General features: G+C 37.9%; 1 protein-coding gene across 1 annotated transcript; it reads left to right on the forward strand.

Annotated features, from left to right (window-relative positions):
• The first annotated feature begins 1,767 nt into the window (after positions 1-1,767).
• Positions 1,768-4,106, forward strand: LOC112018451 (transcription termination factor MTEF18, mitochondrial). The gene has a single exon (XM_024050973.2). The coding sequence runs from the start codon at positions 2,218-2,220 to the stop codon at positions 3,982-3,984; it is 1,767 nt and encodes a 588-aa protein (XP_023906741.1). The 5' UTR covers positions 1,768-2,217; the 3' UTR covers positions 3,985-4,106.
• The last annotated feature ends 21,339 nt before the right edge of the window (positions 4,107-25,445 follow it).

Consider the following 25,445-nt stretch of genomic DNA (forward strand, 5'->3'; position numbering starts at 1 on the left):
GCCTAACCTATGAAGAAGGCCTCTACAAAATGAATTTAAGGGAAACCTAAGGCCAGCTAAGAGATAAGATGTGTATACTCCCAAGCTAGAAGAAGGAGAACAACACCACTCTCCTTCCTTGGGTAGACGAGGTTCAAACTCCCTAGGGAGTTAGTATCTATCTACTAAAACTTTTAACTTAGGGGCGTCTAAGGTGGACGTTACCTCGAGTGCACAACTGTATATTACATTCTCCTCTTCCTCCTCCTCATCCTGAGAAGAGCTAGGTGACACTCTGGATGAGCTAGCCCCAGCTCCAGAGGTCGTCCTACGTTGCATTTCCTGAAATTCTTCTAAGGAAATGCCAGGAACCCCGGACGAATAATGCTCATCCGAGGAACTACTACTATAACTAGTGCTACCCTCACCACTCTCAAAACTCCCAAACGAGACGTCCTGATACTCGTCTATTTCTCTCTCTGTACTACTAGGCGAAGACATAACTAAAATAAAGATCAAGACGAAAACCTAAAAAGAAGAGGAAATACCTGAACTAGGACGAAGGCTAGAAGAGAATCTTGGACGAGATAGCAGAAGGGAGTCTATGAGAAAGGTAAAGGGCAAGAAAGAGAATATGCCTATTTATAGGGTCCAGGAGTAGGGTCAGCGAAGTGACACCATCCACTGAGAAGATGACACGTGGCAATCGCATGGAAAAATGTAATCGACTTAACTGCTCAACGAATTAAATCGCAACACGTGGCTACATAAAGGGAATTAAATCCCTATAATGTCCTTGGACGACACCCTAGACAAGGGGGCAACTGATGAGGTAGCAAAAATTACATCTATGAGTCGTCCATGATCACCAGTTAGCTAAACGGCCAGAACATCTCTGATTTGTCCAGACATTTCGTCCCTGAGTATGGATCGATGGAATAAACCTTAGAGAATCAAATTGAAAGAGTCGTCCATGTGCAAAGCGCATGGACGACCCCAACAGTCGGACAAAGAGTCGTCCATGGGCATTGCACATGGACGACCACACAACACTTAGTAGATTCTGGAGCGGTTAATCAGCCTGTATTCATCGCCACCAATTCCTCCCAAGTATGTAACTTCCACTAGCGGTTATAATTTCTATAGCCGTTGAAGAAGTTATGTTTGGATTCCACAAATCTGGGAGAAGTTATTGAGCCAATAACCGCCCCAAAGTTCTCTATATAAGGGCCAGTCTGAACCACGCAAAGATATGAGAGACTGAAATTTTTACTCCTAATACAGTTAGAACTCCATTGGCGAGAAGATACTAACTTAGCCATCGGAGGGGATTAGGCCGGTCCACGCCGGTCTCCTCTGACAGCGTGTTCATTTTTCAGGCCTTCGCTACCTCTTTCAGCCCATCGAAGCCGAGTTGTTCAGCCTATTGATTTTGTTCATCATCAGTTGGTAACGTAATTTTTCCGTTTATAAGAGTTAATGACCCAACAATCATTGGTAGGGTTTTTTCTTTTTTTCTTTTTTTTAATAACAATGTCTTGGACTCTTCCAGTGGAGAATCTATAGCTATCACAGATGGAGGTGACACTCCCTTTGGTCAAGCTTAAGGATTCTTTGCCAAATTATAACTCATTACGAAACTACATTAAAAGGACTCATTAATTAATTTACATTATTGGTCACATAATTTTTCCGTTTATAAGAGTTAACGACCCAATGGTCAATTCTGTGGATATAAAAGCTCGTGAAGTTATAAAGAAGAATCAAAACCCGTGGGATGTTTTTGTAATTAACCCAAACTCCAGTCCAAGAAGCAAAGCAAGGCTTCTGTAAAAATTTGGAAGGAGTATCGATTATACTGGAATTTGCCGGAAGTACCCCTTGTCTCAAAACGACAGAGATACTCTCACACACTAGTCCCACTCCCACATACGCATACACATACACATACACATACAAACACACACGTATTTGTTGAAAAACCCTTTTCTGTGAGTCTGGGTGGTTTTAGCCAATGGCTCTGCAACCGAAGTTCCCTCCCTCTCATATATGGCTGCACCTGATTCAGTACCAGCGTTACAAGTGAACTGCGCAACCTAAACACTCACGCTTGCATAGGCATGCCCATCAAAATCAACGGTAAGTATTTCAGTCCAAAGACTTCATATTTCATTGCTATTTTTACCTTCAAATTTGGCATTCTGGCTTCTCTGTTTATTCAAATCTCGGAAACTGGTCATGACCCATTTGGCAAAACTCAGAATACCTTCCATTCTCAAATGGGTTTCTTCAAATATTAGTGAAAACCTTGGATCATCAAAATGGACACTTTGGCACTCTCGGACTTTCCCCATGGCCCAAAACCCTAGATATTATTCAACAAAAAGAACTGTTCAAACTGAAAATTTTGAACTTTTGGATGAAACTTCATCTGCTAATTGCAAAAAAGTTGTGAAATTTTCTCTTGCCACACGGAAAGCAGCCCAAGCTGCATTGTTGGATTATTTGTATTCAACTAGGAGCATACAGTTTGTGGATGCTGAGAATATGAGTAAAAACTCGCCACATTTTCTCGAAAAGCTGTTGAAAAGGGTCGAAAATGAGGGGGACATTGGACGGGCTGTTAGCCGGTTTTTTCGGTACCATCCCATTAATGAATTTGAGCCCTTCTTTGAGAGCATGGGTTTGAAACCTTCAGAATATGATCCTATTCTTCCGCGCAATTTGATGTTTCTTAGTGATGATGATTTGTTGCTGGAGAATTACCATGTATTGTGCAATTATGGGATTGCGCGTAAGAAGATTGGGATGATTTATAAGGTGGCAAAAGAAGTTTTTCGGTATGATTCTGGGGTTTTGTCATCAAAGCTTAAAGCTTATGAAGAACTGGGACTTAGCCAGTCTACTATGATTAAGTTTATTGTTCATAGCCCTTATCTTTTGATAGGAAATGTAAATTTGGAGTTTGTTCTGGTATTAGAGAAGCTAAAGAGTTTTGGAATGGAAATTAGTTGGATTGAGCAGAATTTGTTGGATGGGATTACTTATAACTGGAGACAGATGCTTGGGCTTTTATGCTTGTTTAGGAAGATGGGATGCAGCGAGGAGCAGTTGGCTAGACTAATCATTGAGCATCCAGGGATTATATTTGAGGGCTCTGGGGATAGAACACTGTCTCTAATTGGGTTCTTATCGAAATTTGGATCTACAGTGAACCAGATGCGTTTGCTGTTTCTGCAGTTTCCACAAATCCAAGTTGGGAAATTTGTGTTGAATTTGAGGCAGTGCTTTCTGTTCCTGAATGAGATCGAGATGGAGGTCACAGAGGTTGGGAAGATTGTCTGCACTCATGCCCTATTACTTGGTTCATGTACTTTGAAAAAAACTAACAGCTTGCTTTCTAACCTAAATGTTGGGAAGAAGCGACTTCGTAAACTTGTCCTGGAGAACCCACAAGAATTGAAGAATTGGGTTCTAGGAACTAAAGTTGAGCCATTACCAGAATCAGGAGAGGAACTAAAATCAAAATTGCAGAGGTCCAAGTTTTTGTTGAATTTGGGATTTGCTGAGAATTCTGAACAAATGAAATCAGCAATTAAGGTGTTCCGAGGCAATGGAGTGGAGCTGCAGGAGAGATTCAATTGTATTGTGAAAGCTGGTTTGAATAAGAAGGATGTTTTTGGAATGATTAAAGTATCGCCTCAAATTCTTAACCAGAAGAAAGATGTGATTCAAATGAAGATTGATTTTTTTGTAAATGATTTGGGCTATCCCTTATCATCTTTAGTGAAATTCCCATCATGTCTTTCATATACAATGCAGAGGGTTGAGCTTAGGTTATCAATGTATAATTGGCTTAAAGATCAAGGAGCAGTAGATCCTAAGCTTGCCTTGAGCACTATAATTGCAAGTTCAGAGAAATTTTTTGAAGAGCAGTATATTAATCATCATCCTAGTGGCCCTCAGGTTTGGCAGGATTTGAAGAAAAAAATTTATTCTGTATAATGAATTGTTTTATTACTTGTACTTTTAAGGGTTTGGCAGGCAAGTTATCTGCTATTTGGCATGCAAAAGTTCTTTCAATCTTTCTTTTACTTTGACAACTTGAGAATTTTTTTTTTTGATAAGTACAACTTGAGAATTTCATTAATTGTTTTTTTATCCACATATCTTAAACTGAAGCCAAGTTTCCTCCAGTTAGCAAGCATATAAGCATATATAAGAATTAAAGCAGGTTTAAATCTAAGTGATAACTAATTATTTTATTCATCAACAACAAGACAAGAACAGGTAATGTTTCTTATATTTATTTTTCTTTTTTATTTTCTCATTATGCATAATGTTTAAGCATTTCTACATATCATTACAAAGGCATCAACCCATTGTGCATATGTGGAATATGAAAAGAGTCCATTATGCTTCTAATATTAAATTTTTTTTTTTTATGCATTTCTTGAGAAATTGTTTCACATGGAGGCAGTGCAATTGTGTTTCTGTTGTATTTTGTTCATTATGAGAAAAAACTTATTCTTGAGAAAATCATGGCAGCACCAATGGGGAATAAAATGAGTCATTTGAATTGGGTCAGACCCTTGAAAAGCTTATCTCCACATGTGTACTTGTTATTTGACCACCAGTACTCTGAATTTATAATACTTCTTGATCGTAAGTTGCTAAATAGATGGAAGAATTTAAATATTTATTTAAAAAAAAAAAGAAAAAAGAAAAGAAAAGGAGAGAGAGTAGATTATGGAGAAGCTTGGAGAAATATGAAGTGTGCTTTTTTTTTTTGGGGGGGGGGGGGGGGGGCGTAGGGGAGGTTGTCCAATCAAGTTTCAATCAGTGGGGTTTTCAAAAAAAATTTCTGTAATCAGGCTATTCCACTTCCAAAATTTTAGTAAGAACTCTGCTTGTCAACAGTTAATTTGTATGAAATTACCCCATAGCTTTAATATATTTGTCTATGTAGCCAAGAATTATGAGCGGCAAACTTGTTTAAGTTGGTATTTTTTAGATTCTATTAATATTTAACCAGAAAATAAAAACAAAATACTATGGTGATGACACTACCCATATATTTTGGCATCGTGCATGCTGGATAAATAACATTTCATTGTTGGAAACATTTATCACCTACACTCATTTAATGGCTGTTTTGGTGTTGATCCAAATGTTCTTAGTCCCTCCCTACCTTTGCTTTCAGTTGTTCTTAATATCCCTATATATGATAGATATAAAACGCTTCTATTGCTATGTTTCTGGTGTCAGAGGCTGATGTACTTCTTCCTGATTGGTTTATCTGCCACTCATTGGTGAGCAGCACGTATGACCTGACCATTGAACTGTTGAAACAAATCAAATATTAGGTCATTTATTTGTGAAGCACACAGTTTGAGAGTTGTCTTATGCATGCCTATAGCTATTACCACAGCCTTACCTGAACTCAGAAGCATTATTAGGGTTGACCACAATCAGGCTCTTGTATTGCATGGAAATAGCAAAGAACATTCACAACAAGGGTGCTACTTTTTATCATATATTTTGAACAGTCTCCTGGAAGGTAGCCCGAACTGAGGATGGTGCTGAGTCGGCCAGGGAGATAAGGTTGTGACTGCAAAGCAGATAATCTGATAATGTGTTTGACGGGTTTCCCCAACTGTAGATAGTCAAGGAACGCAGTGCTATAATTCCTCAATATGGACACAAGGCAAGTTGTATTTTTCTGGAATCCTTTTTGAACTAATGTGAACACTCTTTTATTCATAACAAAAGAAAAGAAAAGAGGAGCATAGAACGTTTTGGATGCTATGCTGATTCTTACTTACATATAGCATGAAGTCCTTATTAGCCAATCATATTCAAGAAGTATGGTTGCAACTGATACTAATTATTCTGAGATTTTTGATAACCTGAATGCTGCCACTGGGAGAGTCAAGCTCATAGTAAAGAAAATTTTGCAGCAGCCTCATTCTTTCAGATGTGTTTTTTTCATAATGTATAAAGAAACCAATTGCGTTGCTGGCTTTGTGCCTCATATAAACAACATAGGGCAGTATATAAATCTTTGCTCTCAATGAGTTTGTGTCAGAGGGATATCCCGTGTTTGCACGAACATTAATCCAACTTTCAGTTTTTAGGACAGCAGCTTTTGGTGAACATGTGGAATTTCCTAAATGACCCCTGTGATTTATTATTATTATTATATTTTTTTGGGTAAATTACAAAGTTGGTCTATCATTTACACTATATTTCAATTTAGTCCTTAACATTTCCAGTATCGTAATAATTTAGTCTCTACCGTTATCCCTTGAATAAAAAAACTAATGTGTTAAATAGAATAATAAAAAATAATTTTTCTTACTACGGCCAATTGTAACATCACGTTAGATTAAAAAGAATAAAAATATCTCCGTCTGTTCTCCTTATTGCACCGGCCCCAGAATTCCATTCATAAACCTTGGACAGCAATGCATAGGAAATTCCATTGTTTCCTGCAGAGGAAAGATCTAGAATCACTGTATTCCATTCATAAACCTTGTACAGCAACAATCCCATTCTCTATCTCTATCTTGATCTCACTCTCTCTAAGAAGAGGAAAGAACTTTAACCATTCAAATAACAAGAAAATTACAACATCAAACGAACTAAATCAAAACCAAAACAAAAAAATACCCATAAGACCTAAACAGGAGACGTTAACAAAATCAAGAAAACAGAAACATAACAATCCCACAAGACACAAACTTTAGAGTTNTCCAAATGTTCTTAGTCCCTCCCTACCTTTGCTTTCAGTTGTTCTTAATATCCCTATATATGATAGATATAAAACGCTTCTATTGCTATGTTTCTGGTGTCAGAGGCTGATGTACTTCTTCCTGATTGGGTTTATCTGCCACTCATTGGTGAGCAGCACGTATGACCTGACCATTGAACTGTTGAAACAAATCAAATATTAGGTCATTTATTTGTGAAGCACACAGTTTGAGAGTTGTCTTATGCATGCCTATAGCTATTACCACAGCCTTACCTGAACTCAGAAGCATTATTAGGGTTGACCACAATCAGGCTCTTGTATTGCATGGAAATAGCAAAGAACATTCACAACAAGGGTGCTACTTTTTATCATATATTTTGAACAGTCTCCTGGAAGGTAGCCCGAACTGAGGATGGTGCTGAGTCGGCCAGGGAGATAAGGTTGTGACTGCAAAGCAGATAATCTGATAATGTGTTTGACGGGTTTCCCCAACTGTAGATAGTCAAGGAACGCAGTGCTATAATTCCTCAATATGGACACAAGGCAAGTTGTATTTTTCTGGAATCCTTTTTGAACTAATGTGAACACTCTTTTATTCATAACAAAAGAAAAGAAAAGAGGAGCATAGAACGTTTTGGATGCTATGCTGATTCTTACTTACATATAGCATGAAGTCCTTATTAGCCAATCATATTCAAGAAGTATGGTTGCAACTGATACTAATTATTCTGAGATTTTTGATAACCTGAATGCTGCCACTGGAGAGTCAAGCTCATAGTAAAGAAAATTTTGCAGCAGCCTCATTCTTTCAGATGTGTTTTTTTCATAATGTATAAAGAAACCAATTGCGTTGCTGGCTTTGTGCCTCATATAAACAACATAGGGCAGTATATAAATCTTTGCTCTCAATGAGTTTGTGTCAGAGGGATATCCCGTGTTTGCACGAACATTAATCCAACTTTCAGTTTTTAGGACAGCAGCTTTTGGTGAACATGTGGAATTTCCTAAATGACCCCTGTGATTTATTATTATTATTATATTTTTTTGGGTAAATTACAAAGTTGGTCTATCATTTACACTATATTTCAATTTAGTCCTTAACATTTCCAGTATCGTAATAATTTAGTCTCTACCGTTATCCCTTGAATAAAAAAACTAATGTGTTAAATAGAATAATAAAAAATAATTTTTCTTACTACGGCCAATTGTAACATCACGTTAGATTAAAAAGAATAAAAATATCTCCGTCTGTTCTCCCTTATTGCACCGGCCCCAGAATTCCATTCATAAACCTTGGACAGCAATGCATAGGAAATTCCATTGTTTCCTGCAGAGGAAAGATCTAGAATCACTGTATTCCATTCATAAACCTTGTACAGCAACAATCCCATTCTCTATCTCTATCTTGATCTCACTCTCTCTAAGAAGAGGAAAGAACTTTAACCATTCAAATAACAAGAAAATTACAACATCAAACGAACTAAATCAAAACCAAAACAAAAAAATACCCATAAGACCTAAACAGGAGACGTTAACAAAATCAAGAAAACAGAAACATAAACATCCCACAAGACACAAACTTTAGAGTTTTTTCTTCTCTTCCTCTCCATTTCTCAATAACCAAAAAAAAGAAAAAGAAAAAGAAAAAGAAAAAGGGGCCTTTAAAAAACAAGTAATCCCACAAGACTCAAACTTTGGTTTTCTTCTTCTTTATTTTCTTACTAACCAAACAAAAGAGCCTTGAAACCCCCCCCCCCCCCCCCCCAAAAAAAAAAAAACCCAAGATTATTAAGAAAATTAGCTTAGTTGATCTCTTCCTTCTCTTGATCTTTCCCTCTCTTTATCTATGAAGCACAGACGTGGCTAGGAGGGTGCCGCAACAGAGACGTAGCTTGACGCGGGGTGTGGCGTCCAACGTGGCTACACGCACATTGGTGCCGCATCTGAGCCTTTTTTTTTTTTTTTTTCTTAGATTTGTGACAACTCGGCTCGATTCGTGCCGAACCGGGAAGATTCAGCCAGAATAGGGCTGTATCAGTTGAATCGAGTCGTATTGGCCGGCAACCAAAATGGCAGAAACGGCCAAAACAGCTGAAATAGGCCAAAATCGGCTTTGAATGATGCCCAAATATTCTAAATCTGTCATTCCTCAATTTTATTCTGAATATTTATTACTTCTTTTGTGTTTTCTTTTTTGCTTTGTGTTTCTTGCCTTCTTCTTTCTTTGTTTTGTGAATCAGGCATAGTAATGTGTTTTTTAAGAATATTTTAATATTAAAAATATATAGAAAATATAAATAAAAATATTTTTAATAATTTTTTAATCGCCGCACTTGCACCCTACTTTTTCAAAAATTTCCAAGTCCCGCACCTGCACCCGCACCCGAATCTGGAAACGCACCCGTGCTTCATAGCTCTCTATCAATCTCTGATTCATTTTTTTTCATTAAAGCCGAGGCTCCAGGGCCTCCATGGCTGGAGCTCTCAACTTCTCCCAAGCTTTGAAGATCAGACCTTCCTTATAAGGAGTTATGTTACAGTTGTTGGACCTAGGAATGTTTTGTTTTGAGCTATGCATAAACAGTGATGGAGGCCAAGATAAAGTTAGGGATTTTGGGGATTTTAGCAAGGATGAGCATGTTTGATTGACTAACGAGAGAAAGAGAGGATAGTGATTTTAGTGAGATACGTGTCCGATTTTAACTTCTTTTTTTTAATCTAATGTGTTGCAGTTGGCAATTGATGTGGCAAGAAAAATTATTTTTTATTGTTCCGTTTGACACATCAGCTTTTTTTTATCCAAGAGATAACGGCAAAGATTAAATTGACATGACACTAAAAATGATAGGGACTAAATTGACACAATTGAAAAGTTAGAAACTAAATTGAAATATGGTGTAAAGGATAAGGACCAACTTTGTAATTTACTTTATTTTTTAGTAAACTACATTTTTTGAATTAAAAATTTTCATAATAAACCGGTAAAAAAGAGTTAGTAAGTTGAAGAATGGAAAAATTTTGAAGGAATGTTAAAAATAACATTAGTAGAAGTCATAAAAAAACATCAATTAGGGAAGTAACAGAAAGCTTGCCTTTAGATATGATAGAATGAAGAAAAAAATAGTCATGTGGCCAACTCAATTTAATCTGTTAAAGATCTATAGCCGACCTCAAATTTTGAGACTAAGGTTTGGTTGTTGTTAAACCGTCTAAGGTTGGACCTACAATCAGATAGGATAATTGCTAATTCCTTTATAATATTCACTTAAAACTAGTAATTAATAAGCTTTATGTGGAACAAATACAAATGTGAAACTAGTAATTAATAAGCTTTATGCGGTGCAAGTACAAATGTGTGGCAGTCTCCATTTGGTAGTCTGCAAATTAATTTGTGTTGTCGTAATGCTAAAGGACCGTTTGTGCAACCCAACAAGTTTTAACTATTTTAAAAGTAAGATTTGAAGAGGAGAAAAATCAACCTCGTTCATGAGACAACCAAAGAAAAGATAATGTACTCACGTCCATCTTATGGATGAGGATAGTCACATTAAAGGAGCTTCCCATAAATGACATAGGAAACAACTCACCTAATAGAGAAGCAAAAGCGTAACGAACAAACCAACAAGCAGAAGGATATTAAATCCTAAAATGCCCCAGCCCCCAGCATTTATTCCCAATGGATACAAGACCATTAAGGTCAGCATTTATCCCCATGATGAGGAGCAAAGACTTATAAAAAGGCACAAATAACCAGAACAAAGGGATGCAACTCATATGCAACATATGCACTACAATTCTCTAGCCAAATAGCAATTCCTTTGTACAATTAAGCTCTGATCTTACTGACTAGCTTGTCAGAGGCCCTTTGGCACGCACCACACCAATGTGCTCTAAGAACCTTATCCTTTATTGCAGGATCTCACGGTTGCTATGCTGAGCTCGTCCATCTGAATAGACGAGGAGTTCAACTAAGGATTTTTTGCATCATTAATTTGGCGTCGTCTGTAGGGATGTTTGCAAAGCCATATAGTTTCCCTTTTCTTGACAAAAAAATTCCTCTTGATACCAGATGGATTCTATTGATGTAGCACTGCAAATTCAACTTTGACAGCGAACATTGAAGAATTGACATGACAGAATTTGGAGTTAAGGCAGATTGCCAAAACCCAAAGTGATCAAAGAAATGAAGAAATGCAGGAGAACAACAATGATGAGGATAAGGTTGATCCGTTGAGTCATCGAAGAAGAACACTTGAGGGAGAAAACTCCTCCAAGATGGAAGAAATGTTTAGTAAAACGGAGAGAGAAATGGACAAACTAAGAAATGTAGTGAAGAACAAATCCATGTCCAGCCTAGATGGCATGATCCGAAGAACAAATTCACCCTTCACTACAGAAGGCTGGAATACTGCCTGGAGACTTCTTTTTCTCCATAAACAAGACCCAGCCCTAGACAGTGATGGAACTTCTTCAGAAAGCACAAAAATACATGAATGCAGAGGATACATATGCGTCCAAATGAATAGTCAACAGAAGGAGGAAACAAGACGATCATACAAATTGCCATCCTAAAAGGAAAAGAAGCCCTCTAGAACAGAGGTCAAAGTTCACTAATTTCACTCCACTAGTGATGCCTATTGACCAAGTGCTGAGACAAAACAAGGACGAGCCTGGTTTAAGTTGGCCTAGACCAATTAAAACATCAGTTGAATCTCGAGATAAAAGTAAGTATTGTAGATTTCATCAAGGTCATGGCCACAATACTAATGAATGCAAATGCTTGAAAGAGCAAGTAGAGTCTCTAATCTGTCAAGGGAAGCTTCAGAAGTTTGTACGACAATAAGATTGTCAGAGACGACCCTATGGAGATAGCAAGAATAGAGAAAAAGAACCCAAGTCCTCGTCAAGTTAAAGCCCCCATTGGAGAAATACGGACGATCTCAAGAGGAATCACAATGGGAGGATCTTCCAAATCATTAAAGAAAGCCTACATGAGGGAAGTGAACAGTGTCCATTACCGTTTTCCATCCTCTAAAACTCCTAGAAGAGACGATCCAAACATTTCCTTCTTTGAAAGAGATGCCAGAGGGACCAGATGACCTTATGACAATCCCTTGGTAGTGTTAAGGATAATAATATTCATTGAATCTTAATTAACAATGGAAGCTTAGCAAACATCCTCTACATGCCCACCTTCCAGCAGATGAAGATATTGAAAGAAAGCCTTCTTCCATTCACATCACCTCTTATAAGTTTCACAGGTGACAAGATATACCCCAAGGGAATTGTTACACTAATTGTCATTGTAGGAATTTATACGGCCTAAATATCCAAGGAATTTGGTTTCCTAGTAGTGGATTTTCCTTCCACCTATAACGTGATAATTGAACAACCAATTTTGAATCACCTAAAAGCAGCCACTTCAACAAACTGTTTGAAGTTGAAGTTCCCAATAGCCTATGGAGTAGGGGAAATATAGGGAGATCAAGTCCTTGCCAAAAAAATGTTACCAAGCAACCTTGGCCTCAAGTGAAAACCATATATGGACCATAGATGAGGACAAATCCACCCCTGACGTGGCAAAAGAATTATAGGTGGTTGAGATCGTCCTCGAAGATTCAACAAAAGTCACAAAGGTGGGAACAAAGCTCCCAAAGGAAAATCAAGATATCATTACATGGAGCCAAGAAGACATGCCTGGGATCGACAAAGCAATCATCCAACATCGCTTAAGCGTCGACCCAGCATACAAAATAGCCCAACAAAGACAGAGAATCTTCGCTCCTGATTGCAATCAGGAAGTCATCGAAGAAGTAGAGAAGTTCTTGGTAGCAGGTTTCATTCGTGAGGTGTATTGCCCCGAATGGTTAGAAAATGTATTAATGGTGAAGAAAGCAAATGGGAAGTGGAGAATGTGTGTCAACTTCACAAACTTGAATAAAGCATGCCCAAAGGACAACTTTCCACTCCCAAGGATTGATTAGCTAGTAGACTCAATGATAGGACATAGGCTATTAAGCTTCATGGATGCCTTTTCAGGGTACAACTAGATACTTATGGACGAGGAGGACCAGGAGAAAACAACTTTTGTTACTAGCCAGAAGTTATACTATTATAAGGTCATGCCCTTCGATCTGAAAAACACTGGAGCTATATACTAGATATTGGTAAACCGGATGTTCTTTCACCAAATAGGGCGAAATTTAGAAGTCCATGTAGACGACATGCTAGTGAAAAGTAAGGCTGAAAAGGAACACCTGGACAACCTCAAAGAGACCTTCAATACACTTCGTAAGTATAATATGAAATTAAATCCAACCAAATGTGTTTTTGGAGTTTCTTCATGTAAATTCCTAGAATTCATGGTGTCACAACAATGGATAGAGGCGAACCTCGACAAAGTGAGGGCCATCTTGGAGCTGACATCCCCAAAAACAACGAAGGAAGTCTAGAGTTTGACACGCAAGGTAGTAGCCTTGAATCAGTTCCTTTCATGAGCCATCGAATAAATGCCTCCGGCTCTTCAAAACTCTTAAAAAAGCTTTTGAATGGATGAACGAGTGCGAGGACGCCTTGAATAAGCTGAAAGCTAATCTTGCGCAACCACCATTGTTGAGCCCATTAATCACATGAGAAGAACTCCACCTTTACCTAGCAGTCTCAATGGTTGCAGCTAGTTCAGCCTTGATAAAGGAAGAAAACGGAGTACAAAGACCAGTATATTACACTGGCCAAGCATTCCAAGGTGCAGAAGGAAGATACATGAAGATGGAAAAGATGGCTTTATCACTGGTAATTGCTTCTAGAAAATTACGTCCTTATTTTCAAGCTCATACTATTATGGTGATGATAGATCGGCCTATAAAGAAAGCCATGAACAAGCTAGATATTGTTACTCATCTGATCCAATGGGAAATAGAACTCAGTCAATTTGACATTAAATACATAACTTGAACCGCCATCTAAGCACAAATACTGGCTAACTTCATAATGGAGCTAACTCTCCCACTAAAGGAAGGGGAAAGGAAGAATGAGGTATGGACGATCAACACAGATGGGTCATCCACAAAAGAAGCAGAAGGGGTTGGAGTCATCCTAAGATCCTCGAAAGGAGATATTCTAAAATATGCTACCAGACTCCAATTTCCAACAACAAATAATGAAGCAAAGTATGAAGCCCTCATCACCAGGCTTAAATTGGCAAAAATGCTGATGGCAAGAAGGATTGTCCTTCAAGTAGATTCCCAATTGATAGTTGAACAAGTAAAGGGAGTTTATGAAGCAAGAGAAGATAGAATGAAGAAATAAATAGACCTCGTCCAATAGCTTCAATCGTCGTTCGACAAGGCTATCTTTCAACAGATTCTTAGAAGTGAAAATGTAGAAGTAGACTCCTTAGCAAAGCACTTCTTCGAAAGAATACAGTCTAGTCACTAACTTAAATATGGAGCTACAAGGAAAACCCAGCATAGATGGAAGTATGGTCATGCCAATTTAGGAACAGGATGACTGGATGACACCAATTATATCCTTCCTTAAGAATAACCAACTTCCCAACAGTAAAGCAGAGGCAAGTAAGATACGAGCCAGAGCGGCACGCTTCATCATCATAGACAATGTTCTATATAAACGAGGATATTCTTTCCCCTATCAACGCTATGTCACGGCTCCTGAAGCAGAATATATGTTGAAGGAGATACACGAGGGCATTTATGGAAACCACGTTGGGGCAAGATCACTAGCAAGAAAGGCACTATGAGCAGGCTATTATTACAAAAGGATACACTTTACCTCGTGCAAACATACGACCAGTGTCAGAGGTTCGCAAACATAAAGAAGCAGCTTGGAGAGCCCATGGTTCCAATCACTTCCCCTTAGCCTTTCGCCCAATGGGGAATAGACATAATGGGTCCACTACTTACAGGGAGAAGATAGATGAAATTCCTAGTAGTGGCAATTGACTACTTTACAAAATGGGTAGAAATAGAACCACTATCAACAATTACAGGAGAAAAGATCCAACAGTTCTTTTAGAAGAACATAATTTGCAAGTTCGGAATTCCAGGCATCATTATTTATCATAATGGAAGGTAGTTTGACAATTCAAAATTCATAAAATTCTGCAAGGATTTGAAGATACAAAATCACTACTCCTCACTAGGACACCCACAAGTTAATGGCCAGACTGAAGTAACAAATCGAAGCTTGCTCAAAATTATAAAGAATCGACTTGACGGGGTAAAGGGTGCATGGCCGAAAGAGCTGCCAAATGTTCTATGAGTGTATCGAACTACAACAAAGATGCCTATAGGGGAAACACCCTTCAGGTTGACGTTTAGCTCTAAAGCTGTCATTCTCGTAGAAATTGGACTAGCAAGTCTATGGGTAACAAGTTACAATGAGTATTAGAACGAAGAAGAACTCAAAACTAACTTAGATTTGATAGACGAAGTTAGAAATCAAGTCCAACAAAGAATGGCAAAGAATCAAGGAGCCATGACTAGATACCATAACAAAAGAGTCAGAGTTAGAAGGTTCAACCCAGGAGACCTCGTACTCAGAAACATATCCTAGGCAACTAAAGATGCCTCACAAGGAAAGTTGGGACCAAAATGGGAAGGCCCATATAAGGTCGTCCACTCCTCAAGATAGGGAACATATAACCTCAAGAGCTACCTCGTCCATGGAACATTGAGCACTTAAAAGGTATTACCAGTATAGTCCCAAAATACTTTTCAATTTACGCCTTTTCCATGGATATCCATGTCTACATTTAACATTGTATTCAACTCAAGTCATTTTATCTCAATAGGAGTAAAGCCTTTAGAAAGGCAAAGTCATTATTTCACAGAAATGCATTAACTCATAAAAGAATATTGATAAAATATTGTATACTCCTACATGCATGTATTTAGAAAGTTTAAATCCAAGCATCATCTATAGACGACGCAAATTTTCATCGTTAATACACGATAACCAATAAAGGCCAATAAGAGGCTAAAGTATCGATACAAATTATCATCGTTTACACACGATAACAATTAGGGCGGCCTCCCAAAGCCCACTAATCACGTGGCACACAAAGCCCACTAATTATGTGGCATACTATGGGCGCAACACACCTTTGGAGGGGGGAGTACACCTCGACCGAGTGGACCAGGGTGAAAAAAAGAAATTGAGTTGCCACCTAGTTTAGGTCTAGGAACCATATATATAACACCCTTACGTGGAAGGATTGATCTTACTACCAGAATATGGGTTTAGAGTTTAGGTGTGGGGATGGGAAGGTGTTAGGCACCCAACCCCACTTGACCCGTGGGTCAGCTTCCACTCATTGTATCTTACATCTTAATCTCATTAAAGGCGCGTTCCATATTGCATCCTAAACTCACACACACACTAACATACATCTAAGCATACAATATGACATTTTCCTCCCCAACCCTATCATACATGTATCGTGGCATCTCATCACATATTCCATCCAATGCACAAACAAACAAACACACATCATAAAGGTATCAACAAGGCATGTTGAGATCAAGCAATCAAGTTATCATATCCAAGGCCAACCTAGATTACACATCCAATGTATACCATATCCATCATATCCACAACCAAATGCATGTTCATATAAATGCATAACTTACCTCACTCTAACACAGCACCTATGTATCAATGCGTGGACATATGAATATGTGTTCATGGTAAAGCAAAGCAAACATAAAAAGGGAAACCCTAATCTAACATATCAAAGGCAGACAAACAAATAAATAGAGAAATAAAGAATATACATGTAAAAATAAGTTGGAACAGAGACATATTTGACAAATAAAATAAAGAAACAGAAGCAAAATGTTGTAGATTAGGGTTTTTGGGCTTGAGTACACATACGCATACATAGGGCCTGCATACATAGCCTAGTTGTATGCGTACGCATACACACCCAAACCCTAACCCAAAAACAGAAACACAAAAAAACAAAGCAAAACTTAAAAACTATAAATCTAATAACCTAACATGCTTTAAAATAGAAAACTACTAAACCCTAGGCTACCTAAACATATTAAAACATAAACAAAACAAGAAAAATGAATAGAAATCAAAATTAAAACAAAGAAAAGAAAAGAAAGGTTTAGAGCTCAATACCTCAAACACAAAGCTTTTCAAGCTTGATTTTGACCGTTCCCCTCAGTCAATCTATTCACAACCAAACAAAATTGATTAGTAAACTTCAAAACTCAAAGATCACAACCAGAAAATGTCTCAATCAAAAGAAAATTGACTTGAGGATGTTTTGTAAAAAAATCCCTCTTTAATTCACTATTTCTAGTGAATCTTAGGTTTTCTCATAGGATTTTCTGTGTGTTTTGAAAAAGTACCATGTATGGCTTTTTATCTTGAAAAAATGGAGGTTTGGAATGGCTCCTAGACAATGTGGGATTTGTTCCAAACCTCAGTTTTAATGCAAAAAACTTGATTTTCATAGTTTCTAAAACCCTAGCATGTGTACGCATACCTGCGTATACGTATGCATAAATGAAGCTTGTGTAGATAGGTCTAGAGCATGCGTACACATGGCCTAGGGTTTTTGTGGCCTTTATTTTCCAAAAATAGTTTTATTCAACTCATAAAAGAGTTATATTTTCCATAAAAATCATCCTCAAATCAATTTAAGTATGATCGGGCCCTCAACCAACCTTGAGCTTTAGAATTTTACCATCATTAGGGAATAGGGGTCTGAGTTGAAAGGGGTACAAAATGCAGTGTCTATAGATGCCCCTCTTTTGATTCATAAGCTCCGCTAGTAGAATCAAAAGAATAAGAGACAAAACATTTTGTTTTGATGTATGGCTCGGACCTAACCCACGCACATGGCACACAACACACATACATGGGGTAGGGTGTAACTTCGCAGAGTTGCATGAGATTTGTATGTCCGAATTCCTACTTTTGTTACTTAGGAAACAAGTAACAATAGGTTCACTATCCCAAAACCTATTTTACCAATTGCAAGAAAAAGGTGAGTGACTCACTACCTAAAGTCACTAAAAAAGAAAAACAAACATGGCCAATAGCCGCAACCATCAACCAAACAAACAATGTGCTCTTACAAGCTTAAAAGGATACATATTTGTGGCGTCCATCTAGGGCACTTGCCTCAAACTTCTCTGGGTGGCTTGCACCTCTTGTCTTCCATCTTTATCTCTACCTGTTCTGGTGAGGCTTTTGCCTCAAGTTGACCTTGATCTCTATCTCTATCTCTACCTTTTCAATTGTGCCTGCATATTCAATTCCCTTGGGATATGTGCACATATTATGTATTCTTCTTTTTTGATTGGTATGGGATCTATGCCTGCATATTCAATTCCCGAAGGACATGTGCAAATTTTTGTACTTTCTCTTGTGACTTGTATGGGATTTGTGCTTGCATATTCAATTCCCAGAGAATATGCGCATAAATGGCCTTGGTGTTTTGACCTACGAGGAAGTCCTTGGTGAAAGATTCACTAGGGAGAATGATTTGTTGAGGAGTGTATTGGTGACTTACGGGGGAGCCATCTTGGTAATTCTACCTACGAGGAAGCCTTTGATGATATGTAGTCCACTGGGGAAAATGTAACTCCCTAGGGAGTTTTGGTGGTGATTTTGAGCTATGAGGAAGTCTTTGATGGTGTGTAGTCCATTGGGGAAAATTTTCTTCTTCTCCCTCATGACTCACTAGGGAACTTGTGTTGATTCCACTCACGAGGGGGTTTTATCAACTCCAAGGGGAAAGTTTCTTCATAACTCTCAAGGGGGTTGTCCTTGTGCTTAAGACTTGCGGGGGATTCCTCCCATGATACTGTACTTTATTGGGCATTTGGTTGATGATCTTAACTCACGAGAAAGTTTATTTAGGGATTTTTGCTCCGCTAAGGAATGTTCTTTATGCTTTTAACCCACTAGGGAATGCTTTGAGAGTCTTTGTGTCTATTACCCAACTGAGGGTATTTCTGTCATTTTTGGATGCATTCTTGAATTTTCTTTTTGCACTTCCTACTTTCTGAGAACTCACTGGGATATTTTGAATTTTTTTTTTTAACTAAACTACTCGCAATTTAGTTGAGAGGTCTAAACTACGCGTAATATAGCCATCAGACCTTCCCGCCTCCTTAAAAGTTTTTCCAACGGTTTCCAACCGTTTCTTTTCTTTTTCTTCTTATTCTTCTTCACTTTCCTCGTCTCTTCACATTCTCTCTAACTCTCCAACTTCCATCTATTCTCTCTACAAAAACTCTCTGCCTCTCTCTCATTTCCTCATTCTGATATGTACCTCTCAAAATCTCTCATCTACAACTCTCTTTCTCTTCCAAAATCTCTCTTCTCCATGGCACCTAAGTCCAAGAAAAGCTCCTACGTGTTTTCCGGCGATGTGTTCAACCTTACTCGTTGGAATAGGGTTGTAAGGCTGAACGAGATCCCCACATTGACCCATAGGCTACATGATCATCTTTTAGAGAGTGCGAGGACCGGATTGGTAAGTTTTTCAAGTTTTTCTCATTTTTTAGTTTTGCTTTAAAATCTTCCATTTTAATTCATTTTTGGACATGTAAATGCTTGGGTTTTGCTATGAGATGGGTTTAGATGAAAACCTAACATTTTAGGAGGGGTAGGAACATGTTTAAGATGAGTTTTGATCGAAATATGTTTGAAAATTTCGAAGAACACTTCTCTGTCTATGCTTATGCGTATACAGATATCAGCCTACAAACACAACTTGTATCCATGCGTACGCATACATGACCTATGTGTACACAGGCTTCCTTCATGTGTACGCATCCATGTTCTTCAGTTTACATGGACCCATGATCCAACCTGCTTACACGTGTGGCCTATTTGTGTTTGGACATAAATTGCTCGCTTCGAGTGGTCCCCTAATTTCTCATTTTTAAGTGGCCTGTTTATGTTTAGACGTAAATTTCTCACTTCGAATTGTCCTCTTTGGCATAATTTCTCATTCTTAAGTGGCCTGTTTTTGTTTGGATGTAAATTTCTCACTTCGAGTGGTCCCCCCCAACTTTAGGTAGAATCCTTAAAACTCGAAGGAAGAGTCCTTAAAACTTAAAAACATCTCAATTTTTTCTTTTATGTGAATTTTCACATTTGTGCGTTTGTCTGTAGTGTGTGTGTATGTGGACTTAAAGTTTATTAACTTGCAAGATGTTTGTCTCTTCACGCTTTTAACTATACTTGCATCTATACACCACATTTTGTACCCATTAATAAATGTTGGTCTCCAACCCTAATGATGAGCTTGAAATATGTCAACCAAGGGTAATTAAAGTGTTCACAATAGTTTGGAAGTAATCACAACTCAAAAGTACTCTTATCACTTTAAAATCAATACTAAAAAATGACTTTTTCTCACTGTTTTGAACATAACGTTTATCCACAAAGAAATTTTTAGCGGGCTTATTTAATTGGAAAGTAAACATCCTGGGCTTCAATTTGAACATTAATTTTGCCTAATTTAGACTGATATTGAGTAAGTTATAATCATTTGAATTTGGGCTAACTAGGCAGTCCCATTTTTTGGGTTTTAAAACTTCATTTTATGGGCCCAAAACATCATGTTGTGATGTGGGCCAGCCCATAAACCCTTGGAATGTCCAAAGACAATTAAAAAGCCCCAAAACCCCTAATTTTAACTTATAAATATTCATCTTATGCCTCCAATCAAAACTCTAGCTAGACAAAGTTATTTTTTGCCTCCATCTTCTCTAAAACCCTACTTCTCTTTTCTAAAACCCACACATAGCCCTTTAGCACGTTTTTGACAAATTAAAAACCTCTATTTAGTTAGTTCTAAGGCAAAAACTATTTTCCCTATTTGATTTCTAAAAACCTTTTTCAAAACTAATCTTATTCTTAAGTTGTAATTATCAAAAACTATTGTATTCTTTAATTCTCTTGTTCTCTCAACTTAATATTTGTATTGTAGGCACTGAGAGGTCGGTTAAATATCAACCAAATTGTATTCCATAAGCAAGGTGAGTCTCTCTTCATGGCTTTTTCCTTGATTAGGGGTTTTATAACATGTGTTCTTGTTGTTCTTAATTAGTTTATATGTTATATATTCTTAGAAATATGTTCTACTTTTTTTAATTTTGTTTTGTGGTGTTTCATCATGTTTGATTAAAGAGTTGAATGATTGGATATTTTGATGAATGTGTTTTGATGTGTTAAGTGTTGTTCTTGTTTGTTGTTAGATTCAATGCATGTTTAGGAATATATTTTGTTTTGTTTATTTTGGATATCTTTGTTGTTAGTTTAGGTTGTTTAATATTATATTAGAAGCATGTTAGGTTGTTAGTTTTATTGTTTTAGGTTCTACTCTGTTTTTTGTATTTCTGATTTTTGGGCTAGGGTTTTCTAGGCATGTATACATATGCACACTTCTAGCATGCGTACACAGACTTGAAGTATGCACAAATACAACTGCACTGTGTATGCAGACCTATGTATGCGCATGTATACTCCTGCCCAGAAACCCTAATCCATGTTTTATGTTTCTGTTTCTTTATATCATTTATATAATATGCTTCTGTTTTGGCCTTTCTTTATGTTTTCGAGTCTCTGTTTCTCTATTTAATTATTTGTTTACCTTTATAATGTCAGATTAGGGTTTTCTTCCAATGTTTTCTTTATTCTACAATGAACATGCATATGATATGATCATGCATTGATGCATAGGTGTTGTAATGCAGTAAGGTAAGTGAGGTAAAACATGCATTCATATGTATATGCATTTGATTGGGATATGATATGTGAACTTGAAATATGTTTGTGTTCTTGATATTTTTGATGCTCTCCAATAATTCTTTGATGCTACCATGTCTATGTTTCTGCCCTTGTGATATCTTATTTGTTAGCTGCCATGAATGAAATGATATGATATGCATGATAGATGTATGCTAGGTTTGATATGAGTTGTCATGATAGATGTATGTTAGGGTTTTGGGATGATTGATGCCATGTTGATTGCTAGATATATGCTAGTGTATATGTGAGTATAGATAACAATATTGAATGATCCTTTAATGAGATTAAGACGTAAGACACAATGACTGGAGGCTGATCCACGGATCGGGTGGGATTGGGTGTCTAACACCTTCCTGTCCTTATACCTAAACTCCAAACTCGTACTCTAGTAGTAAGATTAGTCCTTCCATGAAAGGGAGCTATATCTAAACCTAATCTAGTTGGTAACTCCATCTTTTCTCCGTTCCAGTCCACTCGGCCGAGATGCACTCCCCTCCCCTTTCCTAAGGAGAAAATCGTTGCACCCACACTACTGACGAGGATTTCCCTGTCATGGCTCAGCAACTCTTGGCGATTCCTCTTGCTATGGCTCAAAGGTAATGCATTCTTAAGAAGTTGAACATCCGCACAGTTTTCACGTACTTTTCTCAACAGAACATTCCCTTGGCTAGGGTACAGCACGCCTACTATCTCAACTCCTTTTGCTTATGCCTTCTTGTGAGGTACTTCTTGGTGCATGAGACACTTCGTGTAGATCAAAGGATGCTTTCGGTGGTCCTCAATCTAGAGAATGGAAGTCCCGTAGGCATGATCCTAGCCGAGACTCTTAATGGCATAGATACTGTTCATAGAAGGGAAGCAACTTTCTTTGCAGGGAGCCCTCTTCTCCTTTAGGTATAATCCCTAATTTTTGCCTAGGTTCTCAACCTAGCGGGATTTCTCTAACTTTTGCGTGGATTGCCTTTCGGTTTTCAACCCATCGAGGCTCCTTATATCATCTTTGCATTATTTTTCTCTTTCTTTTATCTCTCATTTTTCCTCTCAAAACTCATTCTCTCTCTCTCTCTCTCTCTCTCTCTCCAGATATAGCTATATGAAAGGCTACGATTGTTTCAATCTTCCTCTGTCCCTCTTAGTCAATATCAACCAAAGCATTATCATGACTGTAAGCTCAAAGACATGGAGATGGACCCTACTAAGTTCACTGAGTTCTTGAAGTGTCTTTCTCCCTTGGGTGTCTAATGGTGATGGAGTGGTGGCGCATTACTGGTATGGTCAATTGTGTCTTCAAAGATAATTGTGTTCCTTTGATTAGGCTTTGCCATTGCTCTTACTATTCCCTAGGCCGCATTGCAAGGCAATTTGGTGACTGTCGAGGAGTACGTAATGATGATGGCATCTTTCATATCTCGATCTTCACTGAAAGGGTCTTAGGTAGGATCCGTGAGATGTGGTTGAAGAGGATGGTGGCTAAGGACATCTGTTTCCCTTGGTTTCTCCATTCTACCTTGGGTTACAAGACTTGGTTGACTACTGATATGAGGTCGGTTTGTATGGAAAAGAAAAATTACCAGAAGTCCAACAAAAGGAAGAGGACCAAATGACTACCTTGATATACCCTAAATTTTCTTAGGCAGGATCCATGAGACATGGTTGAAGAGGATGGTGGCTAAGAACATCTGTTTCTCTCGGCTTCCCCATTCTATCTCAGGTTACAAGACTCAGTTAACTGCTGATATGAGGTCGGTTTGTATGAAAGAGAAAAATTACCACCAACAAAAGGAAAAGGAACCTTGATATGCCCCAAATTTTACTTTTCTGCACTTTATGATTCCTATGTCTTTACTTTTTGAATTTAATAAAGGGTTGGAATGTTCTAAATCCCCTATGAAAACAATCTAGTATCTTTTAATTTGAGTAATAAGAGGATCAATCATTTTATTATCTTTGCTTATTGTTTTTATTTTTTCTTTCTTTCTTTGTCTTTTCTTTTTTCTGTGCCATGTAATTTTTGCCCATGATGTCCTTGTAGGAATTTTCACCATGCCCATGGTCTTTTCCCTTACCTTTTTCCTAGATTGTCCTTTCAGGTTTTCAACCTAGCGGGGTCCTTTTACCTTAATTTTTGCCTAGGCCGCCCTCTTGGGTTTTCAACCTAGTTGACTTTTTCCTCTTTCAAATGTTATACTTTCGGACTCTATCTAGGTTGATTGAGCGAAGCATCTCTTCTCCATCCAAGTCTGTAATTCTTGTAGCAACTCCTAACATAATCTTCTTGATAATAAAAGGCCTAGACTATCTTGACTTCATCTTTACTCTTAGGTCGAAAGTCTCATCTCATCTCTAAGTACCTTTAAGACTAGATCTCTTTCCTTAAGATTTCTAGGTTTCACCTTCTTGTTAAATGCTCTAGCAAACCTCTTTTGGTACATTTTGCATGGTATTGTGCTCTAGCTCTCTCCTTATCTATCACAGCCAACTGCTCATATCTTTCTTTCATCCATTCTTCTTCTAAAACCTTGGTTTCCACTAGTACCTTCAAAGATTGTATCTCCACCTTAATAAGAAGTACCTCTTCACTCCTGTAAACCAAAAAGTAAAGGGATTGCCCTAGTTGATGCACGAATAGAAGTTTTATAATCCCATAAGGTAAATGGAAGTTTTTTAGCCCAATCGTTGTATGTCATTACTATCTTGGCTAGGATATTCTCAATGTCCTTGTTGGCTACTTCTATAGCCCCATTAGTTTATGGTCGGTATGGCGAAGACTTGTGGTGCTCAATGCTGTATAACTCTATGATCCTTCAAACCTCTCCGTCAAAGTGGGAACCATTGTCAGATATGATCTCTATTGGTACTCCAAATCGACAAATGATGTTGTTTTCTATTAATAGAGCCACATGCTTGGCTTTTAATATGAAGTAGGATGAAGTAGGAGGCGACTTCTATCCATTTGGTAAAGTAGTCGATTGCCATTAGAATGTACTCGTGCCCTTTTGAAGCCTTAAGGGCTATTCTTCCAATCACATTAATGCTCTAGACTGAGAAAGGCCATGGAGAGGTCATGCTGTATATAGCTCACTAAGTGGTACACGGTTCAAATTTGCATGTGTTTGGCAGTTGTGGTAGCTTTTCATGAAATACACACAATCGGTCTCCATCGTATTCCAATAGTACCCTATTCTTAGGATCTTCTTTGCTAACATCCTTCCATTCATATGGGGACCACATATCCCTTGATGAACTTCCTCCATAACTTTTTCGGCTTCCTCTTTCTTCAAGCAATGAAGGTGTATACCATCATTGGATCTCCTATAGAGTTGCCCTCTACATAGGATGTATTGCATTGTCATCATTCTAATTGAACAACATTCTTTCTTATCAACACCGTCAGGATATACTCCCAATTCCAAGAATTTCATGATGTCATAATACCAAGGGACTCCTTCTTCCTTTACAACCATGTCTGAAGATTCCATTCTCCCCTTGTGTACCAACTCATAACTTTGTTCAATCTCTAAAGGTCGTGTCCACACTCCTTCAGCTATTTCAACCCTAGAGGACAAGGTCGCCAATGCATCTGTAAACTAATTTTGAGCCCTGGGGATGATGGTGTATTCAATATTGTCAAAGGTTTTGGTCAAATCCTCTTAATATTGTTGATAAGGCAAGTTTTCCTCTTTGACCTTCCACAATTTCTGTGCTTAGGCTATAACTAAAGTCAAATATCCAAAGACTTTTGCCTCTTTCACCCTTCACCCTCGAAGAGCCTTCATTCTAGCAATACAAGCCTCACACTCTGCCATGTTGTTGGTTGCCTCGAAATTCAACTTAACGGCCAAAGGAACATGGGATCCATTGGGGGTGATCAAGAGTATTCCTATCCCATTTCCATATTGGTTCACAG

Source organism: Quercus suber, unplaced genomic scaffold (genome assembly GCF_002906115.3).
Source record: "Quercus suber isolate HL8 unplaced genomic scaffold, Cork oak 2.0 scaffold_258, whole genome shotgun sequence".
Taxonomy (NCBI): domain Eukaryota; kingdom Viridiplantae; phylum Streptophyta; class Magnoliopsida; order Fagales; family Fagaceae; genus Quercus; species Quercus suber.

Bases quoted from the DNA above. Each gene is read 5' to 3' on its own strand.
- LOC112018451 (XM_024050973.2), top strand. From the start codon at position 2,218: ATGACCCATTTGGCAAAACTCAGAATACCTTCCATTCTCAAATGGGTT.